Raw genomic sequence first — 19474 nt, 5'->3', positions numbered from 1 at the left:
AAAAAAAAATTGCATGTCATCAAACGCCTGTGTCATATTTTCAAATGCAGTATCAAAGAAGGTGCAGGCGTTCTATTCACAAGATGACTATTTAGACTATATCAAAGTAGAATGTCAGTCAACAGTGCTTCCTCTCCTTTCCTCACAAGCCTGTGCTTTCCTCTGGGAAAGTTAAGTTACACTTGACCAAATTTTTTGTTTGTCTAAAGGATAAGCAAGATTCTTCATTTATGTTTGTTTGGTCAATTATTAATGAATCTGATTATACATCTGGTCAAATAAAATATGCATATATCTCAAACTTACCTTCAGGTGAAGAGCCTGTCTTCTGGGAAAAGACAGCATTTACTTTACTCTTCTTACTGATATTGCTGTTTACAGACAAGCTGGACTGAATTTTTCTATGCATTTTTTGAGAAACAGGTCCCGAAAGTCTTCGGTTATCTGCAGATACAGACTTGGCCCCATGGTGGATTCCATTTCCATTGCTCAGGCTGGTGTGGCCATTCTTTATCTTGCTCGTTTCTTCCTCACTCGCTTCCAGTGCTGAAGTCTGAAGCTGAGGCAAGCGCTGAGGTTGGGCTAAGTTGGGGAAAAAAAAGGGAAAAGTTCATTCATTAAGACATCAATGTTTGAAAATAACCAAACTGCATTTAGTTACAGACACTTTTAGGTTCTAACCCATGAGATTCCAAATCAAGAGGAAAAGGAAAGAAAGGAAATCACTGAAAAAACATGAATACAGAAAAGGCATGTTTACTAAGGAGAAAAATGGGATCAGAGATTATCAAAGGTGACTTTACAGAGCGATCTAGAAAGAGAAGCAAGAGGATATATCGGATTTATATTTTTTTAACTAAAGTTAGAAGTCTGTTTCCAGATAAACAATACAGTGGAAATCTTAACTCTGAAACAATAACTTTACATGTAATTTACATGCACTGACTGTCCTCTGGATTCCCAGAGTCACAAATTATCCCCTGACCCCTGCCAGCAGTGATCCCTGAGCACAGAACCAGGAGAAAGGCCTAAACTTTCCAGGCTGAGGAAATCAGCCTAGAACTCCTGAACATAGTCAGGAGTGCCTCAAATCCAAAGAAAAATAAAGACGGAAATCTCAAAAAGTAAATCAATACTTTTCATCAAATGCTGATTGCTTTATGTGACCCATGGAAGCTAAAGACACAGTAGTATTTCAATAACTATGATAATGATAAACTACTCAGTTACTTTAGAGACGCAAGGAAAAGACATCAAATTCAAGACATCAAAGTTGAACATAAAAAGAGATGGAGGTTTTGGGTTTTTCTTTTAGTTTCACTTGAAGTTCTGCGAAAGAATAATTTCTACTCTTATTGTTTAACTTGATTTGGTAATCATTTATGAAATGTTAAGACTAGAAAATAACTTGACAAAAAACACTTCTACCATAATTAAACGCCAATTTTTTTAGAAGCTATGCTTCTAAATAGGAACACATGCTTCAGAATAGCCCACTTTTCAGATGAAAGCCCACTTTCATCTCTTTTATGTAATACTATGGTGGAGATTCTATGTTCATTGCTGCACTGTTTACAATAGCCAAAATCTGGAAAAAAACCTAGTTCCCAAGAACAGATGACTGGTTAAAGAAATGCTGGTACATCTACACAATGGAATACTATGCAGCTGTTAGAAAAGATGAAGTCATAAAATTTTCATATAAATGGATCAACATGGAAAGTATCATGTTAAGTGAAATGAGTCAGAAAAAGAGGGAGAGACCTAAAAAGATTGCACTCATCTGTGGAATATAAAATAACAGAATGGGATTCTAACACCCAAGAATAGTAGAGATAAGGACCAGGAGGTTTGCTCCATGGCTTGGAAGCCGTCCTCAAATGCTGGGGGAAAAGGAAGCTCAGATAGAGAAGGGAACATCCAAGTAAAGGGTATTTGGAGAACCAGCTCAGGTTGGGAGATGCAAACTGAATGTAGACTACAGATCAAACACAATGATTACTCAATGCCTCTAGTGCAAACTACAACACCAGAAAGGAAAGAGAGAACAAAAGGGAATGCCTTGCCACAGAGGTGGGGGAGGGAGGAGGAATGGAAGAGGGCTATTGGGGGGAGGGATACTGAATCATTGGTGGTGGAGAATGGGCACTGATAGAGGGTTGGGTACTCTGGTAGAGGGATGGGTACTCGATCGTTGTATGACTGAAACGAAAGCACAGAAGTTTGTAAATCTGTAACTGTACCCCATGGTGATTCACTAATAAAATTTTTTTTTTTAAATAAGAAATAACCGAAAGTTCTGAAAGAAGGAAAATTTTGAGAATTCCATATGATTTGAACAGTTTGTAAAAAATCTAAGGAACCATAAGACCAAATAATTTATAAATATTTCTATACAAATCACTCAGATTAAAATGTACAAAGCTGTGCCAGAGCAACAGTGCAAAAGTTTAAGGCTCTGCCCTGGTTTGAGCTCTGACACCATGAGTGGTTCCCTGAGCACCACCATGAGGGATGCTTGAACAGAGAGCCAAAGAGAACCATGAGCAAGATTTGGTTTGCTCAAAAGCCTAGTGTGATCCCCCATAAAAAAAAAAAATTCATCATAGTCTCATATGCCAACAGTAACAAATTATTAGTTACGAATTAGTAACTATAATTACAACATCAACTAATTATAACTATGCAAGAAAAATTAGCTCTTCACAGTCAAATAGAAAGAAAAATAAACAAACCCAAAAAGCCGCTCTGAGTTTATAGAAATGAAGCTAGACAATAGGCAGAGATTTTATGTCAGAAATTATAAGGCATGAAGAGCATGGAAGAAAATCCTAATAAATGCAGAGATATGTTAATTCTGACAACATGTTCATTTTCAAAAATTTACTTTGTATGAGTCCTAAAAAATTTCTAACAGACTTATTTATGGATATAAACGAGTCAATCCAACAGTGTCTAAGAAAGACTATTCAAGAATCATTAACAAAATACTTAAGCGGGTAAGAAAAAGTTGTAGAATTTGAATTACTGAATATGAAATCACATTCATAAATTCCACAACTGGGGAGATCTATGGGATAAAGGGTTATGGGAAGGGTAATTTAATCTCAAAACAAGAACTCTTCCATTTAGAAAAAAACAGTCTATCAAGAACTAACTCTTTCACATGGCACTGAAAATGTCTAAAAGACACTGATAAAGATCTGGGAAATAGCTATGGCTTGATATATATTTTTGACAAAGATGACAGTTTGTATTTGAGTAAGACTTAGGCAAACCTTGTTTACTTATTTCTTGTTCACATATCCTATATAGCTTGAAGAAAAACATCTTAATAATCAAAACATTCGATTCATGAAAACACATTTCAAGAAAAAGGGCAGATTCATTATTTTTTCACTTAACAATAGTATGCTTTACACTGTCAATAACATTAATATCCAGTGCTTAATTTAGAAAATATATCACCTCCTCTTACAATTTCCTTGTTCTCCAGAGATAAAGAATAACTATCTTAAATAATATTTATGACTAAAATATTTGAGAATACCAAAATGTGATCGTATAATGTAAAATATGTTTTTTCTGGCTTCTGGCAAAAAACATAATATAATTATTACTGTTTAAAAGCTAGATATGCCATTATCATAGCTAACATCAGCAGTCAAGGCATCTACAAAAAGTATTTCTTATTGGTATACAACCAATTGATCAAAGATAAATTGCTGCTCCCATAACTTCTTGTATCAACTTGGATTACATCCTAATGACTGCTTGAAATGTAAACCTAGTTATGCATTATGTATTTAATGAGATGTCATCAGTTAAACCTAATTCAGTGTGTGTTTCTTTTCAGAGGATTTTCCTGTAATCATATACCCAAAAGTAGAATGTTTGGGGCCACATTTTCTCTGAAAATAATAATTCAAGCAACCCAAGAGCTTGGTTAAGTTGAAATGCCATCTACTAATGCTGAAGAGACTGATCAATTTATAAATGTCCTGTCAAAGTTCATATTCCAAAATACATTTAGAGCTATTATGTAATTAATATTCTCTATCATATAATGAATAAATAAAAAATAAGGTGACAGAAGACAACTGTGTTTTGTTGCCAAGTTCTAAAACTGACCGATATGATCATTTTCTACTATTAAAATGATTATGTGCAAGCTCCTTAATAATTTACCTACATTTCAGTCTTCAAAATGATATCCAATATTGAATTCTATTGGTAGATAAATAATAGCCCATTAATTTATGTTTCACTGTCATCTAATTTTTACAATGTATAATTCGTACTGTAGTTAGATAGAATAATATTAGCTCTTAGCTCCATTTTGCACATTAAAATTATTCTTATAATTTTGTCATATGCATGCATTATATAAATCAAACCAAAATGGAATAAACAGTAACTCTATTAGTCACCTCAAAAGATAGTTAAGCATAAAATTTTCATGGGTATGACTTGAATCCTATAATAAAATCACAACTAGAACCAAGTCAAGAATCATAATTTTTTTTCCTGAAAAAGGAACAAAATGGTCTCACTGATTAAACTGTAGCTACTCGATTTATTTTCATTATTGTATAAAAGTTGTGTATGGCTTTAAAAGAAAAAAAAGCACTAACATGGGAGTGAAACGATGCTTCTTAAAACACAAGTGATGCCTAGGGACCCTCACGCTCCTTTTAATGATCCACTGCTCTCATTCAGCTGTCTTTCTTTTTTCAAATCTTTACATATGTGACAGCTCTCAAAAGTAGACCATAGACCATCTGGCATTTTCAGAGGTGTAACTTGTGCAAATTCAGCTCTATTGGGAGCGCACTGCTATCTTCTGCCTGCGTTATAAAGGGACAATAGAATGTAGAACTTATGAGTTGTTTTGAATTATTCATTTTTTTTGCCTGTATATTCAAGAAATTTTACAAACTCTGCATTTTGTACTACATAATCACATGCGTTAAAGGTACAAAGAAACTTTTTGACACCTCTTTTCTACAGAAAGCTGGCATTTTGTTTGATATGTGAACATTCAGCATCTGTTATATCATTCTAAACAGGATGGGTGCTTCTACAAAAGATCCCATTTTAAACTTGGTCTATATGAGCAAAAAAAATTATTCATGATATTTGGCAATAAATGCAATACACATCAAAATTTCAAATACCAGTTATATGAACATTCACCATCTTCAAACCTGGGTAGCATCAGTCACCTGCTTATCATATGTGTAAAGATTTTTTTAAATCATTGCTCACAGTGCAGCATGATTATAATTTTAATAACCCACAATGAATCGTTACAAATATCTTAAGAAATACTGTGCTTGTCCAAATGTTTTCAATCAGGAAGGAAACCAACAGAATTAAATCTAGTCATTTTCAATAAGAATAGTAAATATGGGAGTAATGAGTACATAATATGAACTACCTTGGATAATATTTTTTAAAGTTGGCTGATATTTTACCTATGAGGAACTATACTTGAAACTACAGCTGCTTTAGTATCATATTATATAAGCAGTATGTTGCTATAGCATATAATCTATTAGCATGTGTAAGTTATCTCCAGTCCCCAGTCTATCTACTAAAATTTAGTAAAACTACAAATGAATTGTCATGCCATGTAAAGAGCTGTTGTACACGTACAAAAACTCAAAATTAAATGTCTAGAACTTCAAATGACCAGTTATAAAATGACGAAAATAGAATATGGAGAAGGGAAAATGGCTTGCCGTAAATATAAATGATTTGTCCCAGGAGAGTTATAAAACTTTTGTTGAGTCCCACTATTGATTGTGTGGTTTCTGTAGGAAACACACACATATTTACAAGTGTTTTATTATAAATGGATACAATTTGCATTTATATACAATAAGACCATTAAAAATAACTTCAATATTCATCAATGTGACAAGCATGCATATTGTTATAAATTATGACTAATGGCCAACTCTTCATCAGCCTGGTGCAAGTTTTCCTCAGTGCACAGATCCCATATGGCACCTGCATCCTAACAGAAAGTCTAGAAACTTCTGTTCTATTTGCTTTCCAGTTCTCCTGCAAAATCCTTCTGACTTTTAAAATTTTGTTTACAATTTGAGCTTATGAATTCTTTCACGACAAACAGCAATTTCCACCTCCATTTTATTTAATGCAAATACTAACCACTAAACATATTTTAGTATCGTGACAGGATGTGGAACACTGATCATTTAGAATCTCTGACTACATGACTGAGTTAATGAGCAGGATGCAGGGGGCTTTGTCTTCTGGAAACATCACATCCAGTTGATCTGCTTGCCACTCCGTCAAGTTTAACACTTGTTTTGGTTTTGGTTTTGAGCCACACCCTGAAGTGTTCAGGGCTGACTCCTAGCTCTGTGCTAAGGGATCTCTCTTGAGGCTCAGGTTGTGTAGGGGATTCAGAGTCAGCCATATACAAGGTAAGTGCCTTAACCTTTATAATGGTTCAGTGTATCACTGTCATCCTGTTGCTCATCGATTTGCTCGAGCGGGCACCAGTAACGTCTCCATTGCAGGACTTGTTACTAATGTTTTTGATATATCGAATATGCCATGGGTAGCTTGCCAGGCTCTGCCGTGCGGGCACGATACTCTCGGTAACTTGCCAGGCTCTCCGAGAGGGACGGAGGAATCAATCCTGGGTCAGCCTCGTGCAAGGCAAATGCCCTACCCGCTGTGCTATTGCTCCAGTCCAGATCTATATACTTGAAAAAGTTACTTCATCTCCCTGGACATTAGGACCATCATAAGCAAAATGGGTGACAATGACAGAATCCTCTGGACTACGACAGGCTTAATTGCCCAGATCCAACCTAGTGTTTTTGCTTTTCCTATTGTTTTTACTTTTCTTTACTCTCCCCTAAGTTTCCCCTCATTTCTTTCAAATTTACTATTTAAATTTTATTTTTAAAATTCTATGTTACTAGGAGTAAATCAATGTAAATCATTTTTTTTTGGGGGGGAGGGTAGCAAACACTATACCTTGCACTTCTTAGGAAAATTACAACTGTCGCTGTCACCCCGTTGCTAATCGATTTTGTTCAAGTGGGCACCAGTAACTGTCTCTCATTGTGAGACATTGTTACTGGTTTTTGTCATATCGAATACGCCACAGGTAGCTTGCCAGGCTCTGCTGTGCCGGCACGATACTCTCGGCAGCTTGCCGGGCTCTCCGAGAGGGCAGAGGAATCGAACATGGGTTGGCTGAGTGAAAGGTGAACGCCCTACCGCTGTGCTATTGCTCCAGCCCAGGAAAATTACAACAAAAAAAAATAAATTCATACGTAAGGGCTCATTCAGGCAGGTAACTTATGTGTTCCTTTAAGATGTGCATGTATTATGTTTCTGAAAGAAAATAAAGATCTTTACTATACCCTCTCCATGTGTAGTTTTCTGTAATACTTGTTTTTATAGCTTCAAATGAATGATAAATTTGATCCTATTTGTACAAATGCCAACTACTATACATTATAGGCAAGGCCATAAAGGACAACCAACAAAGAAACATTTCTTTGATAATCCCAGGGTAAGTACAGTCACTGATGACAGAACTTAAGACATGATAAAGGGAAGAAATTCAGTGAGATAATGGTATGACCATCTCTGGACATACAGTCTTCCATTCTATGCCCTAGCCTGGGGAATGTGGCTTATTCCTTAGACCAGTATTATACGTGAGTTTCTACTGCAATCATTCTAAACTTCATCACTACAGCCAGGACTTTTTAAAAACATAAGCTGCAGAATCAAATGAAGCAACATCCAAACTTGACTGCTCAGATATGTAAATCACTTCAGAGGAGAAATAAACATCACCGAGCTCAAACAGAGAGCAATGAAATGACCTCTTACACTGTATAATACATCATCCAGAAGTGCCTCTGTTTTTTCTCTACTTAAAAGAGAATCTGCAAAATACATTTGTATTAGAGTGAAGAATAATGGCACCTCATTGGGGAACGACTACCATGGCTAATATATATACAGGAACATAAAGGATCTGTGTGCATTGGTCAAGAGCTAGACCACAACAGATACCTACTCTTGGTTCAACCAATATCACCCCCTTCATTTATGGTTAAATATAGACAAAATATATTAATAAGAGTGAAACCTAAATTTACTGACAAAAATTCCTCAAAAAAAAAAAGTAATTTACATTACATGTATTTTGGACACGGAACTTGACAAGCCGGTATTTGCTGACTTGCTTTTTGATTATATAGCTAGGCCTTAAGGACAAGATTCCATTTTCTTAGCATCCCATCAACCTTATCAGGTACACACATGCTGACAAAGAGTCTTGTACAATGTTCAGCACCCAGTGGACACCCAGTGAAAATTAACTGATGATGATGAATTATACTAGCTTTTAAGCTGTCACTTGATCCCGGTATAAAACAACCTTTCTGAATAAATCAAGCAACAGTTTGGTATTCAAAACCATTTTAAACTTCATCCTTCACCTTCATGAGTCCAGGGAATTGCTGTAAAAGCATAATATGAGGATGGTGGAACTGTAGCTAGGATTCAAGAAATTTTCTCTGCTATAACAAGGGAATTAAAGATCCAGTTACAGATATCATACTGTATGTAGGGAAATGATTTAAAAATACTACTTAAGTGACCTTTTTGAAAGCAGCAGAAGAAACTCAGTATCAAATTACATATCTGAAAAGTTTTTTCCTTCCCTTTAATCAAAGTAAATCCAACTTAATATGGAAGTTAAACTGATATCTCTTTGAGGCTAGAGTAGTAGAAATGCAAATAAAGTTCTGTTAGATGATATGAAATTTGGTCAATTGCTAACTGAAAACTTAAAACGTAAACTTATTTATAGAAACTTATGCAAAGAAGGGGGTTTTATTATCATGAATTCCCCGGAGTTTTAAGAGCATGTCACTCTCAAAATGCACTGTTAAGTATTTATTTTTGGCATGGCCTTTTGCTGTACTATACATTCCTTTCTGATATGGTCTTACACAAAGGAAACTCTGTGCTTTAGTTTTAATAACAACTCACATTACAGATGATGTTCTTCCAATATAGTCTGAAAATGTAGCCTCTACACAAGGATTTGGGGTCTTAAGTAAGTAAGGCACTTGCCTTGCACCTGGCTGACCCAAATTCCATAAGCTGATCATTCCATTAAGAGTGATCCTTAAGCTCAGAACCAGGAGTAAGCCCTGAGCACCGCCGATATGGCCCCAAAACAAAAAACAAAACAAAAACCCAAACCTTTCAGAACTGACTATGACTGTATGGTTCTAATGATTATATCCAATCACTATAGCAGATTCTGGCATGTTTCCTCCATCAGGAATTAATAAACAAGCAGTTATCACATAAAACTAACAACAGTATTCAGAAAAATAGTACACAGTTATCTAAACCTGCCAAGGTAGATTCAGATATACAAAGTTTCCAATCACTTTTATATCCAACAGATCCTCACTGAAGCATAATAGAAAGTTTTCAGTACATAAATAAACAGTAAAACTAACGGTTCCTCTATACTAACATCTTGTAATTTCCTAATATGAAATCTCTACTCCCACCTCTTAAAACCTCTAATTACTAACGCCCTAAAACTTCTTATTTAGGGATGTTAATTTTAGGTTCTTGTCTTTACCAAGGTATTGAAATGATTTTAATGTCTATGGGGAAAAAAAAAAAAATTTGGTCAAACACAAGCATCAGGAAATGGCTAAACAAAGGAACCAATTCTTAACACACTTCAGGATTAGCAAAATGAAGAATATTTATACAAGTTTGTATAAGAATATTTATAAAACTTGTATAAGAATATTTATACAAGTTTTTTTCTCCAACTCACTATATCTATCAGTTTCAACTGATAGAAACTATCATAAATTGTTTTATAATAATTAGTTGAGTATATAATTACAGTGCTGCCACTCTTCTAGGCAAAGGGATATACAATAAACACATTTACAAAGATATTACCCTCACTGAATTTATATTTCTTATTGTCTTATCAAACAAAAATTCAAAAAACAAAAATCCAAACATAGGGCAGCTCTACCCTCACTCACTTCACAAATTTTTTATGGTCACTGTCTTCCTTATTGCATCAGTTTTCTTATTTAATGTTTCCCTCACTGTTATAAGGGAAAGAGGTAAGTGATCAACCACCGTGCCTCTTTGTAGTAAGTGCTACATTCAAGTACTAGCATTTGTGAATGTCTACTCCAATCTGAGCTAAGGTCACTTTAAAAAATGTAGAAGCAATAACGTTAATTCTCTAGCTCCGAAGGTCAGTTATTTTGAAACAAACTCACCATAATTACCTATTGCTCACCTGGAGAAGTAAACAAAGACAACACACGCCTAATCACTGTCTCCCCTATCTCCTTGCTAGAATTTAAGTTCTACTTAATTCACCTAATTTTCAGAATCTGTTTAAAGTATATTCATCCTCAAAAAACTCTAAAACCCACAATCATTGTATAATTTATATGGTCTGATTCAATTAAAAAATTTAAAAAAGAATGTCAAATCCCCACAGGCCTCATATTAATCTCACCAATATTTAGAAGAATATGATCTATTTTCCCAACAGCAGGCAAAAAATTCTTCAAAAAATACAACTGAAACTAGTAAGAAATATGCTTTATAAAAAGTGACTGGGAGTGCATCTTATATATATATGAAATTATGTGAAATTATGTTTTTTGTCATATTATATTACCAATAATTCAGAGAACTAATATATAACAGTTTTAACACTACTTAAAGCACCATTAATTAACAATGTTAATACTACTTAAGGTAATATTAATTTTTTTTTTTTTTTTTTTTTTTTTGCTTTTTGGGTCACACCTGGTGATGCACAGGGGTTGCTCCTGGCTCTGCACTCAGGAATCACTCCTGGCGGTGCTCAGGGGACCATATGGGATGCTGCGAATCGAACCCGGGTCGGCCGCGTGCAAGGCAAACGCCCTACCCGCTGTGCTATTGCTCCAGCCCCAAGGTAATATTAATTAACTGTTCATACTACCTAAAGGAACTAAAGACTTCGAATATATAAATAACAGAATGCACATTTTGAAATCATGGTAAGTATTTAAAAAGGGAAAATACTAACGGTCAGAGAAAATAACTAGGGAATTTACTTTGGTTTGAATAGTCGGTAAAAGCATTTCAAGGAGACCTGATGAAGAAGGATCTTGCATGGGGAAGGAGAAGAGGAGTTCAAGCCATGAAATAGGACGAGGCTCAGCACATTAACCAAACTGACCAAAAGTTAGTATGACTAGAGAATATTTAGCCCTTTGGATCTATAAGTGGTAACTAATTCAAATGCAAAGCATTAATAAACAGAAAAAATATGGAATTTGCTTCTTTAAAAACTCCTAGTAATACTGTTTCACAAATTGTGCTTCTTTTACACACAAACCAAATACTAAGATAAATTATTCTCACCTTAATGAGCAAAGCTGGCATAAATAATCACTGTATACTGTACACCAAGGCACTCTCAATAAAAGAGTTCTTAAGAGTTTTCATAAAGGGGCCGTCACTGTATATAAATGTAAAATACAACTACACTGGAAAATTAGGAAACATTTATAAAAACATTATCCTTAAATTACTTTCCAAGAAACACATACATCCATTTCTCTGAAATGTACAAATCTATTTATATTGAAATAGGGTGAAAATTGTTCTGAGGCGAGAGAGAACAGCATGAATTAGTTGATGTTCTTTAATAGTAAAATGAATGGCTGGGAGGGAATCTTGTTACTATTCTTATAAATCTGTTCGGATTTTAGAAATAGGACTATCATATATTTATCTTCACTTTTTATTCCAATTTCTAGAATCAAATTCCTCTACTCAATTAAAACACAATTTTCTAGCAGTAACTCTCAACCGTTTACCAAGCTCCACAGGGTTTATTTAAGCAGCACACACCCCTTTAGTAATATCTTATGTGGTTTCAAAAATCATACTCCATCTCCTGAGATTCCCCTATCTCATGCCACGTGCACTGCACTAGAGAATCGTAATTCTAGCAGGAACTGTAGCTGGGTAAAATGCTGACCAAGTACAGTTTTCTATCATAAAGGCAAACTCTTCGGGGACAACAAAAATGGGCAATTGGACAGTAAATTGAGTAAATTAATTTACCTGAGGTCTTAAGAGTTCCTATTAATTTCTGGTGATAATTTGATTATTTTCTATGCATTTCAAATCCCACACTGTAGTGTATAAATTATAAGTGTTGATTATTTTCTTTAACAATGACTTTAAAAAAAAAACAAAACAACTTAGCCTTACTTTTGCCAAGAATTACCTTGGTACGATCAACAAAAAGCTTACATCTTTTAGTTTCAGTTGATTATTTGAAAAAACCTGGAAGTTAAACCCAGTGATTTCCATGCCATCCAACTAATACTACAAGTGTATAGATCGTAATTCATTGTCAACACATAGAAAGACAACATATTCATCTATTTGTGAAATAATATTCAGGAAAACAATCTGGAAGAAACAATCTAAAGACAATTTTCATTATGAGACCTGTGATTTATCATTTTATTCTAGATAGTATCCATTAACATCATTTAAATCGTTTTCTTTTTTTTTATAATTATAAATATGAGTACTGTATACTGTACACCAAGGGACGCACATGGAACGCTGAGGAAGGGGACACCCACCTAGGCAGCCAGATCAGCCAAATCAACCCTGAACGATGGGGTGACATATGTCACAGTCAGACTGTCCTCGCATCCTCACGCCCTCACATTTTGGGACTGGAGTGATATCACAGTGGATAGGGTGTTTGCCTTGCACACGGCCGACCTGGGTTCCTCCATCCCTCTCAGAGAACCCGGCAAGCTACCAAGTGTATTCCGCCCGCAGGGCAGAGGCTGGCAAGCTACCTGTGGTGTATTCGATGCCAAAAACAGTAACAACAAGTCTCACTATGGAGACGTTACTGGTGCCCACTCAAGCAAATTGATGAGTAACAGGATGACAGTGACAGTGACTGGGAAGGTAAGTAGAATTCATGGGAAGCAAGATTAGCCTGAAAGAATCACAGTTGTGATTTAATGCTCTTTATCACAACTCCGGCCAACAATTCCTTATTTCACAAATTCCAAGCATCTCTGCTCTACGCTAGGCATGTCAGCAGCACATGTGTACGAAGTGACCATGACAACCAACAAAAAGTAAGGCCAAATCTGTTCCATTTTCTCAATAAACTCGTAAAGTACTAAACAAAAGCTGTAAACTAGTTTTTGTGATATTCTTATATCAATATATTTTTATTGTTTTGCAATACAAAATATAGTATACTTTTCTTAAATATTTCCTTTCATATAAATCTGGAAACAAATTTTAAAATAAAGAAGAATCGGAGAAAGAAAGATAGTACAACAGGCAGGGTGCCTGCCTTGCTCAGGGCCAACCCATAGTCAAAAATCAGCATCTATATAGTGTCCCGAGTCCATCAGGAGTGACTCCTGAGCACAGAACCAGTAGGAAGCCCTTCTCTTCCCTTGGGATAGTGAGGAGAGGATGCAGTCTGAGTGGTTTCAATTTTTTTTTTTTAAAAAAGAAGATGAAAAAAGAAGAGAACCCTAAGTACTAATAAACTAATACCAAAATAAAACCAACAGTGGTTCTAGTTTTACAGGAGTGTCAGGTTCCCACCTGACAGTGGGATAAGCTGATGGCATATATTTTAAGGCTCTCTCTCTCTCTCTCTCTCTCTCTCTCTCTCTCTCTCTCTCTCTCTCTCTCTCTCTCTCCTCTCTCTCTCTCTCTCTGTCTTTGGAGGGAGGCAGGGAGTTTGGGGAGGGTGCTCCCAAGCCATTACTCATGGCAAAGGGCATCAGTAATGCTTGGGGGATCATATGGTGCCAGGGTTCAAAACAGGTTTGGCAACATGCAAAGCAGGGTTTTTTTTTTAAGGTACTTTACTTTTCCCCCTATCACTGTCACTATATCACTATCATCCCGTTGCTCACTGATTTGCTTGAGTGGGCACCAGTAACGTCTCCATTGTGAGACTTGTTGTTACTGGTTTTGGCATATTGAATACGCCACAGGTAGCTTGCCAGGCTCTGCTGTGTGGGCGGGATACTCTCGGTAGCTTGCCGGGCTCTCCAAGAGGGACGGAGGAATTGAACCTGGGTCGGCTGTGTGCAAGGCAAACACCCTACACGCTGTGCTATCACTCCAGCCCTAACTCCTAGATAACTAGAGAGAATTTCCTTCCACTCTTTTTTTTTTGGCTTATACTCTGCTCTTAGTATTTTTGCATCTGCCTGAATAGGCAGTTAAAAAAGTTTCTGATTTTCCAGGCACAACTCAAAAGGGTCCCGTCTAGTTCCCATTATAAGTTACTTCTCATCACGATTTATAACTAATATCCATTTACAAACTGATACTTAAGATTATTTCATCTCGATTCTCATGCCTGACTCTTCATTAACCTCATGAAGTTGCGCAGAAGGGATTATTGCCTCTCTCTCTATCCTAAAGATGCAGAAATTAAGCTTGAAAGACAAGAGTGACCTGCCCTGTGTCCCAGAGATAATGAGATCTGGGTAGGATCAGAATCTAAATCATGTGACTCAACCCCTTACCTTCTCCACATAATACAAGGTCTCCAAGTCCCGGTGTTGCCTGTCATCCCTTTACTATGCCTGACCAGAAGTCTTACTCTGATTAAATGGCCCGGCTGCAAAGTCAGTCAAGTTTCTGGCCATCACTTCATTTGCGCCTTTCCTCCAAAGGCTATATTATTTGGGGTCTATTTAGAATATAGGAGTCAAGCTAATTAACTTGCCACATGTGCATTTTGCCTTACCTTTAAAAAGCATCTGCTATGTCTGTATCTGTCATCAGTGACACTGCGAGCCCTTCCAAAGTCTTCACACATAATCATTAACAGTGTGAGACTTCAGCTATTAGCTTGCAAGGCATAGTAGAATGGATTGCATCCGGCACATCCCGTCCAACTCACTGGTAACTCTCAAAGCTGAAGTAGCTTTAATGAAGACTTGAACAAATTAAGCTATCTAGATAATGAAACTTTTTATTACAATTTCCAAGAGATAATGTTTAATACAGTTTGGTCCCAAAAGCATAGGGATACACTGAGGGTAAAGTTAGAAATAATGAGACTCTCTTCCAAACAGACCACTCACAAATATTTTTGCCCTTGCATTAATATCTAAAAAAAGCAAAAATAATACCAATTCAAAAGAAGACATTCAAAACCATTCGAAGGAGAAAAAAAAAGAAGAGCTCAATGACTTCATGTTTTCTGTGTCCTGATGGAAATGCCATTCTAGGTTTATACATTTACTGATTTTTTTCAAGGCTTTATTATAGTTTTGTGTGTAACACACTAAACTGGGCACAAAAATCTGTCATTATTGGCAATGAGATTACTATGCAAGTAAACCTTTACTTAGCCTGTTTGTACTGTAAAGTCTGATTCTTAAAACTTGTTATCCGATTGCGTATTTAATTGCAAGAAGTAGTGGTTGGGTTTTTGTTTTTAGCTTCATTGTCATCCCCTGTCCATTGATTTGCTCGAGGGGGCACCAGTAACGTCTCTAATGTGAGGCTTGTTATTACTGTTTTTTGGTATATCGAATATGCCACAGGTAACTTGCCAGGCTCTGCTGTGTGGGGGAGATACTCTCGTAGCTTGCTGGGCTCTCTGTGAGGGGCAGAGGAATCAAACCAGGGTCAGCTCAGCTACGTGCAAGGCAAATGCCTTACCCGCTGTGCTATCGCTCAAAATTAAATGCAGAAAACGAAACAACACATTTGTGCTATTTGCACATTAAGCATGTACTCTGTGAACTGTAACATATAAATGTTTTTATTTTAAACTATAGAAGTTATCATCAGAAAAATTAACCTGAAGAATAGTGATTACTATAACACCTCACTTTCTGTAGGCTTAATGGGGATAAGAAACTGACCACGAGCCCAAAGTTTACCAAAAGAAGCTAAGGAAGACGATGAAAGCTAATGAAGACTTGGCTAAACATCTCTATTATACTGGAAGAAAACTGAATATTTAAGATTACCATGATAACCTATATTAACATACTAACTTTAAAGACTCGGGTAACAGATGAAAGTGTACAAAATTTTGTTTGCTCCATAAAATTAAGAGCGGATTATAAATTATGCTTGCATAGGGCCCTATATTACATATATTGTATGCATTTTACCCTAATTACTTTCTAATATAAAACCAAACCCTTTCAAACAATTCCCTCAAGGTGAAAAATGATTAGATATTCTACACTGCAAGAACAGTTTAGTATTCAGTATTTACTCCTGATAGCAAAATAGTTACTTCCATAGAAGCAGTTTTTCATATTGGCTTAATAAAATCAGTTTGCTCCAAATTCTATTTCTTCCTTCCTCTCTCAGAATATATTTGTTTCACAATTCTAAATCTTTTTTGCCAAGTGCAGATTTTTCCAGAGTGGGTCCATTCTTCAGTGTTTTGTAAAAGAGTAGCACGTAATAGTGAAATGACCAAGCCTTTAAAAATACTGAAATATTGTGTTATGATTATTTTGACATAAGCAAATGATTACTATTGGTTTGTTGGCTACAAACAATGGTGCCAGCAATTGTATAGAACTAATGATTTTCTAAGCAAGACTATAAATATTTGCTATTATTCTTGTTTTTTGTCACTATTCCTAAATGAGCATACTATGAACTTTTATACAGTAAGAATGGTTTAGACTTGCCCTAATAAATCTTCTGTCTTATGCTATATTTCCATACCATTGAAAGAAATAGCTGATATTGCACAAAGTTTCCAAATACACTGTTCTCCAAAGTATATGCTTCATCAGCAATTTATTTTAACATCCACATCTCCTTCTCAAAGGGAATTGAAACTAATTATGTATTGCCCCAAATGCCTAGATACCACTGATACCATATGAATTCATATATTATTCAAAAAGGTGATTTTTTTTTACTTATTAATATGACTCTTAGGTAAACTATATCTCTATTATAATAGACTTTGCTTTGCTCCAAGAACAAACTGTAGGTGTAATAATTAGGAAGATATTCTTCCAATCTACCTACAGCCACTTGATTGCAAGACTGCTTATTCCAGAAAATTTTAACTGACAGAGAGGGTTTATTCCAATTTTTATCCAGTCCTAAAACAGAAGGATAAAAATAGCAGGCATTTGTAACTCAGGCAACAGGTAAAAGAATTTTTTCAGACTTAAATATCTGACTCATAGATAACCTAGGCCTTGATTTTAATCAAATACATCAAGAAATCAAGCAATCGTTGATAAGTATGTCAGATTTTCAATTTTAGGGTGTTTTTTTTTTTTTTTTGGCCACCCGAAAAGTGATCCTAGTAAGCACAGAACCAGGAGTTAGCCATACTCAGCAGTGCTCAGGACTTACTACTGGCTCTGTGCTCAGGGATCACTCCTAGCAGATTCAGGGGACTGTATGTGGTGTGGGACCAAATCCGCATGCAAGGCAAACTGTCCCAAGAACAAATTTGTTAGGCAAGATGGAGACAAACGCTCTAGAGGCCCAGCGTGGGGAGAAATCACAGAAGCTACAGAGAAACAAGCAGCAGGAAAGAAGGCTGGGAGTGGAGCTTGGGAAGGAAAATACTGAGCATGCCTTGGGAAGAACAAGCAAAAGGTCATGAAAAGAAGTAGTGGAGGAAAAGAAAAATATATTCCCACAATCCATCACCCAAGATAGTTTACCAAACATTTGCTATGTTCTGAAATGCCACTAACTGCTGGAGCTGTAACTTAAATAAAGCCAGTGGATGTTATTCATCTACTAGAAAAAAGTTAAAAAATGTAACCAACCACTGCAAAACAAAAGTACTATGAGAAAGTAGAGAACTATGTTTTAGATTGAGAGACCTAAAAACGATTTTTTCTTCGGGAAGTGACAGCTAATCCTGGTAGGAGCCTTGCAAAAGTCCAAAGACAGAAAGGAACGAAGGCCATTTGAGGGACTGAGTGGAAGACAGTACGGCCAGGGATACAGGAGGTCAGGAGTGAGTAGCAGGAGAGGACGCCTGCCCTGCCAAATGCAGAAAAAAAAAAAAAAAGAAGAAGACTGGGAAAAGGCCACTGGCTTAATTGATAAAAGTGAATTATCAGTAAAAAAAAAAAAAGATCAATTTCACTGCATGTAATTCTTCCAGGATATAAATGACAATGAGATAAGTATCAATCATTTAACCAGATTTGGATTTGAATCCCAGTAGCTAATGCTTACCTAAAGGGTCTTGGTGATGAAAGAGCATATATTCTGACTCATTATACACCAGTAAGTGCCATAAAATACAAAGATAGAATGGTACAAAAATGAAAATCAACTAGAAATTAAAGTGCATCTGAATAGTGAAGGGAACCCTCAAATTGAGTTTAGAGAGGACATATTAATACTAAAGCTCCCTTGAGTGTTTACCCTTAGCAGCAGCATTCTGGAGCTAGCAGTTAGAAGACTGTTCCTGTGATCTATTGCCTGGGTTTCAACATGAGCTTAGTTAGATCTGGCATGCGACTGTGAAATGTAGGGCAATAATGAAAGACCATCTTCAGATTCCTGCTGACCATGAAAAGGACAAGGAAAGTGAAGAAGGAAATGAGCCCCTAGGATGGAAAGTAGGAGGAAGAAATGTGAGAATCAACTACTGATTTTAAAACTTTAGAATTAGGGCAGAGACTTAGTAAGAGGGCTGTAGCACTTGCCTTAAGCACAGCTGTCTCCAGTTCAATCTCTGAAACCTCAGAGTCCTCGGTGCGACTCCTGAGCACAGAGCCAACCTGGAGCCCCAAATAGTAATATGAAATCTTAGAAAAGAGCAGAACTCAGTGCAATCAATTCTAAGGCGTGCCCATGTTTGTTAGCTGGCTTAAGAGTAACAGATGTAAGGTCCTTAGAGTTCACAGGGAAACAATCAACATGATCTCAAGGGAATTAAAATAAGCACTCTATCTTAAATTAAAAGAAACTTTCACTTAGAAGAAAATAAGATCCTAGTTAGGGATCGGATCAATCATGCTAGAAGGTAGAGAAGAAAGCATGTATAAATAGTGACTCAACAGCACTTTAAACAACTGACTAAATTTAAGGTCCTGCCATTTCACTTTCAGGGCCTCCTGGGAATTAAGGTGCTCTACACACACACACACACACACACACACACACACACACACACACACACACATCCCTGCATATCAACTTCCCAGATTTTTAAGACTCTAACTTAACAGTAAAATGATCTGATGATATAGCCTAAAACTGTTCACCCTGCCTTGAATTAATCCAAACAAATTCTAACTTAGTCACAAAAATTAAGAATCAAATCCTTGATAAAAATTATTTTTTACAAGAACAGATGACTGGGTAAAGAAAG

The 19474-nt window shown here is 36.1% G+C and overlaps 1 protein-coding gene across 1 annotated transcript in view; it reads right to left on the bottom strand.

Annotated features, from left to right (window-relative positions):
• Window positions 1-19474, bottom strand: part of MDFIC (MyoD family inhibitor domain containing) — a 95509-nt gene that overhangs the window by 39682 nt on the left and 36353 nt on the right. The window contains exon 4 of the mRNA XM_055138216.1: window positions 307-582. Coding sequence (XP_054994191.1) covers window positions 307-582 — 276 coding nt within the window. The remainder of the gene's footprint in view (window positions 1-306; window positions 583-19474) is intronic.

Source organism: Sorex araneus, chromosome 1 (genome assembly GCF_027595985.1).
Source record: "Sorex araneus isolate mSorAra2 chromosome 1, mSorAra2.pri, whole genome shotgun sequence".
Taxonomy (NCBI): domain Eukaryota; kingdom Metazoa; phylum Chordata; class Mammalia; order Eulipotyphla; family Soricidae; genus Sorex; species Sorex araneus.
Note: the sequence above shows the minus strand (reverse complement) of the source record. Positions and strands in the feature narration are given on the sequence as shown.